The sequence below is a fragment of the Leucoraja erinacea genome, chromosome 1, assembly GCF_028641065.1.
Source record: "Leucoraja erinacea ecotype New England chromosome 1, Leri_hhj_1, whole genome shotgun sequence".
Lineage (NCBI taxonomy): Eukaryota > Metazoa > Chordata > Chondrichthyes > Rajiformes > Rajidae > Leucoraja > Leucoraja erinaceus.
The window spans coordinates 24,054,434-24,062,476 of record NC_073377.1 but is presented as its reverse complement, the minus strand read 5'-3'; the positions used below and the strand labels follow the sequence as shown (position 1 = coordinate 24,062,476).

Below are 8,043 nucleotides of genomic sequence, written 5' to 3'. Positions count from 1 at the left end.
TAATGTGGTCGGATATTGTTGGCGCTGGGGTACTGCATTTGTATTGATTATGCAATGGGCCACGTTTCATTGTTTCGTGAAAAATAATTTATTTCGAAATGTATGACACATTTTTAAGAACGTAGGAAGGAAAGATGTGAAAGTCTCGGATTTGGCAAATTTGATTTTGTATGTTTATGCAAGGAAGGCAGTTCTGAAGTTCGGCAAAGCAGGTGCGGGTGATCAGGATTTTAATGATATGGATTTACAATTTTTTTTAAACGCGGTTTGATCCGTGATGTAAAATTGAATTGAAAAGCGAAAGCAAGTGTGAGCATTCTCCTATTTCCCTCGCATCTGAAATTCTTTTCTCACAAAACGGGATAACTTTTTTTCATAGATAACAGTATGTAATGGCATAGACAGGATCGACAGAACTTTTTTTCCCAAGGTGGAAATGTCAAACACTATAGGCTACAGCTTTAAGGTAAAAGAGGTAACATTTAAAAGAGATCTGCCGCGCATTATTTTTGCACAAGTGATGAGTATCTGGAACTGCTATCAGGCAATGGCGGTGGAAGCAGATACGGAAGGAGCGTTTAACAGCCTTTTAAAATGACACATGTTTATGCAGGGATTGGAGAGATAAAGATCACAGGCAAATGAGACCCGTTTAAATTGTCATCATGTTAGACACGGACATTGTGGGCCGAAGGACCCGTTACTCTCTGTACTGTTATATGTCCTACGTAATGGCAACGTTTAAACTCCAAGTCGCATATCTGATATGTTGTAAGGAGCGGCAAATTACTCAAGTTGAGAACGATTTCAGTTCAGAAACTTCTTATCTCAGTCCAAAATGGCTGAATTTTAATTCTGAGATCGTGTCCATTGGTTGTTGGGAAGGAACTGCTGGTGCTGGTTTACACCGAAGATCAACACAAAATGCTGGAGTCTGAAGAAGGGTCTCGACCCGAAACGTCACCCATCCTTTTCTCTCGAGATGCTGCCTGACCCACTGTTCCTCCAGTATTTTGTGTCGATCTCTCATTAGTTAACTAGGGCGAGATCCGTTCAGTGTCTGCACTCTCATCCCACCACTCCTTAAAGAATTTAGTTTCAGCTTTCATCCTTCTAAATTCGAGGTAACGTGGGCGTGTAGTCTGGTCATTCCCCTCAGCGAGAACGTTTTGTAAATCTTCATTGTAAGCATGCTCAATTTAATTATATTCTTCATTGGGCAAGAAAGTTACGCATTCGGTCAGTTGAGTGTCGCTTGTCCTTAATACTTGCACATTTTAATATATCCTTTAATCATATTTAATAACGCCAATTAAATTACCAATTCCAATTTTTTTTACACGTGGCTGCAGCACAGGATAGGTAGGTTGTTCTCGAGCCCCACTTCCAGATCATTGCATTCTTTGAGAAGTCTTCTGCTTTTCTATGTATAGGAAAGAACTGCAGATGCAGGTTTACATCTCAGCAGGACAGGCGGCTTCTCGTGATAGACGAATTTGTGACGTTTCATAGAAAATAGTCGCAGGATGCCATTCAACCACTCGAGCCAGCACCGCCATTCAATATGATCACTGCTGATCATCCTATATCAGTACCCCGTTCCCGCTTTCTCCCCATATCCGTTGATTCCGTTTGCCCGAAGAACTATATCTAACTCTCTCTTGAAAACATCAGTGAATTGGCCTCCACTGACTCCTGTGGCAGGGAATTCCACAGATTCACAACTCTCTGGGTTTCGGGTCGAGACCCTTCTTCAGACTGATTTTCTATTTTCTATTCTATTTACACTATTAAAAATGAAGAACCATAAGATCAAACGAGATAGGAGTATCAGGCCATTCGGCCTCTCAAGTCTACTCCGACATTGGTCTATCTCTCCTTCCTAACCCCATTCTCCTACATCCACCCATAACCTCTGTCACCAGATCTAGATCCATAACCAGATCCTTCTACAGGGCTTCGTCTATCCATTCCCTCCACAGATGCTGCCTGAACCGATGAGTTCCTCCAGCATTCTCTGCCCCTTCTACACGACTACTAAAGCACACTGTTATATTCATCTCAACAGGCGCACTTGCCTATAGATTTGTAAGTATTTTCGGCCCTCTTACCCAAGTCGTGGAATTAAGCCACGACTAGAAATGAAAACAATTTGAAGGCCAGCAGACAGATACGAATTTAAAATAAAGTTTTATCTTCAATATAATTACATCCCTCTTTCTGGATCTTGAGGAACCACAAGGCGAGGTAAAGCTGAATGAAACAGTTTACAATGTGCATCCGCCATCAACTCTTCAACTTACCATAAACATCGCGTTGCAGAAAGGCAGGCTTTCTGCCAAGCACATTTATTGTTTTTTTATTTCGGAGACAGATCGATTACGTAACGCAAAAATAACCTATCGTTATATTCGTTGGATATTCGACGTTTTCTTTCTGTAATTGAACTGGTCTGGTCATTGTTCAAGCGGAGCATTCTTAATATGTTATGACCAATGAGAATGCGAAACATTGTTTTAAAAACCCCTATGCATTTACCAGCAACCCCACAAGTCAGTAAAACAAAATTCTCATGTAACTTAACCAGTAATTTAATATAGATGAACATTCACAAGCATGAGGAAGTATATTGAAACTTGAGTCAACAAAATTATTCAATTTCCCAATACAACAGGCCACAGGATCCTTCTTGAAACGTCTGCATCAAAACGACGACAGAGGCATATAGCATCCTTAAAGTTGGTAAACCAGCTAAAGTATTTAATGTAACTTCAAAACTTATATGATCTCTTTTTAAGCTGTGAAAAAAATGAAACTTTTTTTAAAATGTCGGTACAAAAGTAGTACATTTACCATCCATTTGATGATTAAAAAGTGCGTGACATACGTACAAAAGACAAGCATGTCCACTTTAACAACGATATTCGATATAAATAAGAGTTGAAAGTTATTATATTTTATTGATGGAAATGCTTAAATAATCTATTATCTTGTAATTGTCTAACACTTCTAGGGTTCATGACCACATCCTTCCATTCTCAGCGTCACTTCCCACTGTATTTTGTTCAAAGATTTGCCGAGGAGGGTAATACAATGTGTGCATGCTCTTTTGCCTCCAGTTATTTTATATATAAGAGGTTACATTTCACTTTACAGGCTGCTCGGCTTTTTAAATCAGTCAGTACACGGAGTCGATGTCAAGACCTAAAAAAAGGTCTAAAACTTCGAAAGAAAGGGGGATTACAATTAAGTTAATTGTAGTAAACCTCGTGCAGACAATACTAAACGTGCAGACTGTTTTGTTGTTTGGCCTCTGACAGGTGGGGCCGAGCGGAATCACTCATTTTAATATTTGCACTGTTTTTTAAAGACAATCAGATTCGTTTCAGCACTAAAATTCATTCGCGTTAACATCTATGACAAAGCTGAATTTTATTGTTTATTAATTTGAATGCGTTCTTCAGCTAACATGTTAGGCTTAACTAATTCTTAAGTCAACGTTGCCGTGGAAAGGATTGTCAGGCTTTGATACAAGTACCAGCTCATTTTCTCCCGTCAATGTTCACGATACTACGGCTACGGGAACATAACCTTGTATAAACAGCTAGCTCCTCGTTGTTCATTACATTCACTTGTGTATGTAAAGGAAAACCTCAAAATGTACGTCTAAGCGATTCTGGCTACTTTGAAATCTAAAACATATGCTTGCTACCACAGTGCACGAAATTTCATGAACACGTTAGGCCCCCAGTGTTGGGAATAATTTGAGATGTGTTCCACATAGCGTCGTCACGAGAGAGCTTACGCATTGGGTACATAATGCATTTGAAACATAAACTGAACAAGAATGGGAAAAACATACTTGGAAAACATCACATTAAGAGGCACAGCGTGAAAGGGTCAGTTTTGTCAAGCCCTCGGTGTGCAGCTTGAACAGCAGCTTGAATTCTTGTGGAAGTTGATGGGACTCTTGCCACTTGGTCGTGAATTTTGTTCCCTTCTTGTCATAGTAGTGATATGGCAGTTCTTGTCCTGTGTTGGGATCCCATGCAAAAGGCCAGAATCCGTACAAATGGATCTCTTCGCAAATAGCAGAAGCCAATGTGTATACCAGGATGCCCGTGCTTAAACGCTTTGGAGCCAGGTGTTTGGTTTTCCAATATCTGTTCAACAGTAAAACAGAAACGTTAATAACTGTGCAGGAATGAAACTGCAGATGTTGGTTTACACTGAAGATCGACACAAAATGCTGGAGTAACTCAGCGGGACAGGCAGCATCTCTGGAGAGAAGGAATGTGTGATGTTTAGGGTCTTGATCGGAAATGTCACCCATTCCTTCACTCCAGTCGTTAATGACTATTTTTAATAAAAAAATCATCGATATCACGATTTTTTTGTCACGAAGAATATAGCCCCCGCCATGTAAATGTCACACTTCTATATTTCTATCAAATATTGCCTTTCATTTGTCTTACACTCTTTTTTCAGTACGTATTTCAGCACTTTCTCTTGGTGTTTCGTTGTCCGCTACTTAAATTCTTTGCGTGATCTCCTCCTCACTCTTCTATTTTTCTTACATGGGGATTTTATATAGCAAATAGTCGGTATATACAAGAGGCATACTCGGGCCATTCTCCCACATGCCTGGGGTATGTCTTTTACGTGCCTCTAAACCCGATAATTTCTGCATGGCCCCATCTAAAAAGAGAGGAAAGAGATACTGCAGCGTGACTTGAGAGCTCAGAAGAAGGACCTCCAGGGTGATTATCTCCGGTTTGCTTCCAGTTCCTCGTGCTGGTAAGGGCAGGAACAGGGAGATAGGGAATCTGAATGTGTGGCTGGGGGGGTCTGGTGCAGGGAGCAGGGATTTAGATTCGTAGACCACTGGGATCTGTTTTTGGGGTAAGGGTGAATTGTACGAAAGGGACGGGTTGCACCTTAACAGGCGGGGGACCAGCATTCTGGCAGGCAGGTTTGCCACTGCTACACGGGTGGGTTTAAACTGAATAGCGGGGGGAGGTGGGGGAAGACAAACTGGTAATTCAAGGATGGATGGAGTTCAAGGGATAGAGAGGATAGGAAAAGTTAAGAAAGACACCAGAATTAACGGGACAGAAAGCTCATGAAGGGATAGGAGAGTATGACTAAGTGAAATAGGAATCGATGTAAAAGGTGAGGTGAGTAATGGATTATTATATATGAATGCACAAAGTATAAGAAGTCAAGTGGATGAGTTTGAGGCTCAGTTAGAGATTGATAGATATGACATAGTGGGATTACAGAGACATGAATGGCAGGAGGATCGGGACTGGGAACTGAATATTCAGGGTTATATGTCCTATAGAAAATACAGGCAGGTAGGCAGAGGAGGTGGGGTAACTGTTGATGAGGGATGAAATTCAGTCCCTTGCAAGGGGTGACATAGGGACTGATGATGTAGTCGCTGTGGATAGAATTGAGGAATTGTAAAGGTAAGAAGACACAAATGGGAGTTATCTACAGGCCCCCAAACAGTAGCCTGGATATAGGGAGCAAGTTGCAGCAGGAGTTAAAACTGGCATGTAACAAAGATAATGCCACGGTGGTCATGGGAGATTTCAATATGCAGGTAACTGGGAAAATCAGGACCCCAAGAAAGGGAGTTTGTTGAGTGCCTCCGAGATATAACCATGTAACCATATAACAATTACAGCACGGAAACAGGCCATCTCGACCCTTCTAGTCCATGCCAAACACGTATTCTCCCCTAGTCTCATCTACCTGCACTCAGACCATAACCCTCCATTCCTTTCCCGTCCATATAACTATCCAATTTTTTTTTAAATGATAAAATCGAACCTTCCTCCACCACCTTCACTGGAAGCTCATTCCACACAACTACCACTCTCTGAGTAAAGAAGTTCCCCCTCATGTCACCCCTAAACTTCTGTCCCTTAATTCTCAAGTCATGTCCTCTTGTTTGAATCTTCCCTACTCTCAGTGGGAAAAGCGTATCCACGTCAACTCTGTCTATCCCTCTCATCATTTTAAAGACCTCTATCAGGTCCCCCCTTAACCTTCGGCGCTCCAAAGAATAAAGACCTAACTTGTTCAACCTTTCTATGTAACTTAGTTGCTGAAACCCAGGCAACATTCTAGTAAATCTCCTCTGTACTCTCTCTATTTTGTTGACATCCTTCCTATAATTAGGCGACCAAAATTGTACACCATACTCCAGAATTGGCCTCACCAATGCCTTGTACAATTTTAACATTACATCCCAACTTAGACATGGATTCTTAAAGCAGCTTGTACTGGAGCCTACCAGAGAAAAGTGGATTTACTGGTGTCTAAGGAACCAGATTTAATAAGGGAACTCAAGGTAAAGAAAGCGCTAGGAGGTAGTGACCATAATATATAAGTTTTAATCTGCAATTTGAGAGGGAGAAGGTTAAATCAGAAGCGTCAGTGTTGCAGTTGAACAAAGGGAACTATGAAGGCATGAGAAAGGAGCTGGCCAAGGACGACTGGAAAAGGATCCTGGAAGGAATGACGGTGAAACAGCAATGGCAGGAATTTATAGGAATAATCCAGAAGCTGCAGGATCATTTCATTCCAAAGCGGAAGACAGATTCTAAGGGGAGTAGGAGGCAATCGCGGCTGACAAGGGAAGTTAGGGACAGTATAAAACATGCCTACTATGCTCTGGTGTGCTAAAGCAAAGCAAGAGTTTCATTGTCCTATCAGGGACACATGACAATAAACTCTCCTGAACTCTTGAAAAAGTGTATAACATAGCAAAGAGTCGTGGGAAGCTAGATGATTGGGAAACTTTCAAAGGACATCTGAAGGTAACAAAAAGGGCAATACGGGATGAAAAGATGATGTACGAAGGTAAGCTGGCCAAGAATATAAAGAAAGATAGTAAAGCTTCTTTAGATAGGTTAAGAGAAAAAGAGTAGCAAAGTCAAATGTGGGTCCCTTGAAGGCAGAAACAAGTGAAATTATTATGGGGAACAAGGAAATGGCAGAAGAGTTGAACAGGTACTTTGGTTCTGTCTTCACTAAGGAAGGCACCAACAATCTGCCAGATGTACTGGAGGACAGAGGATCTAGGGAGACAGAGGAAATGAAAGAAATTTGCATTAGCCGAGAGATAGTATTGGGTAGACTGACGGGACTGAAGGCTGATAAATCCCCAGGGCCTGATGGTCTGCAATCCCAGGGTACTCAAGGAAGTGGCTCTAGAAATCATGGACGCATTGATGATCATTTTCCAATGTTCTATAGATTCAGGATCAGTTCCTGGGGATTGGAGGGTAGCTAATGTTATCCCACTTTTCAAGAAAGGAGCGAGAAAGAAAACGGGAAATTTTAGACCAGTTAGCCTGATATCGGTGGGAAAGATGCTGGAGTCAATAATTAAAGAAGTAATAACGGCGCATTGGGATAGCAGTAAAAGGATTGGTCCATGTCAGCATGTATTTATGAAGGGGACATCCTACTTGACTAATCTTCTGGAATTTTTTGATTGTGTGACAAGTAAAATGGATGAAGGAGAGCCAGTGGATGTAATGTATCTAGACTTTCAGAAAGGCTTTGATAAGGTTCCACACAGGAGATTAGTTGGCAAAATTAGAGCACATGGTATTGGGGGTAGGGTATTGACATGGATAGGCAATTGGTTGGCAGACAGGAAACAAAGTGTAGGAATAAATTGGTCCCTGTCAGAATGACAGGCAGTGGTGAGTGGAGTGCCGCAAGGCTCGGTGCTGGGGCCGCAACTATTTACAATATATATTAATGATTTAGATGGTGGAATTAAAAGTGACACAAGCAAATTTGAAGGTGACACAATGCTGGGTGGCAGGGTGTACTGCAAAGAGGATGCAAGCTGGGTGACTTGGACAGGTTGGGTGAGTGGGCAGATGCATGGCAGATGCAGTATAATGTAGATAAATGTGACATTATCCACTTTGGCGGCAAGAACAAGGAGGCAGATTATTATCTCAATGGTGTCAGATTAGGAAAAAGGGAAGTGCAACAAGACCTGGGTGTCCTTGT

At 41.5% G+C, this 8,043-nt stretch overlaps 1 protein-coding gene across 6 annotated transcripts in view; it reads right to left on the bottom strand.

Moving 5' to 3' along the window:
- Window positions 1–2,575: 2,575 nt before the first annotated feature.
- Window positions 2,576–8,043, bottom strand: part of st8sia3 (ST8 alpha-N-acetyl-neuraminide alpha-2,8-sialyltransferase 3) — a 93,504-nt gene continuing 88,036 nt past the window's right edge. For all 6 annotated transcript variants that reach the window (XM_055664028.1, XM_055664417.1, XM_055664278.1 and 3 more), the window contains one exon: window positions 2,576–4,163. In XM_055664028.1, the coding sequence (XP_055520003.1) occupies window positions 3,878–4,163 (286 nt within the window). In that variant the 3' untranslated portion in view covers window positions 2,576–3,877. The remainder of the gene's footprint in view (window positions 4,164–8,043) is intronic.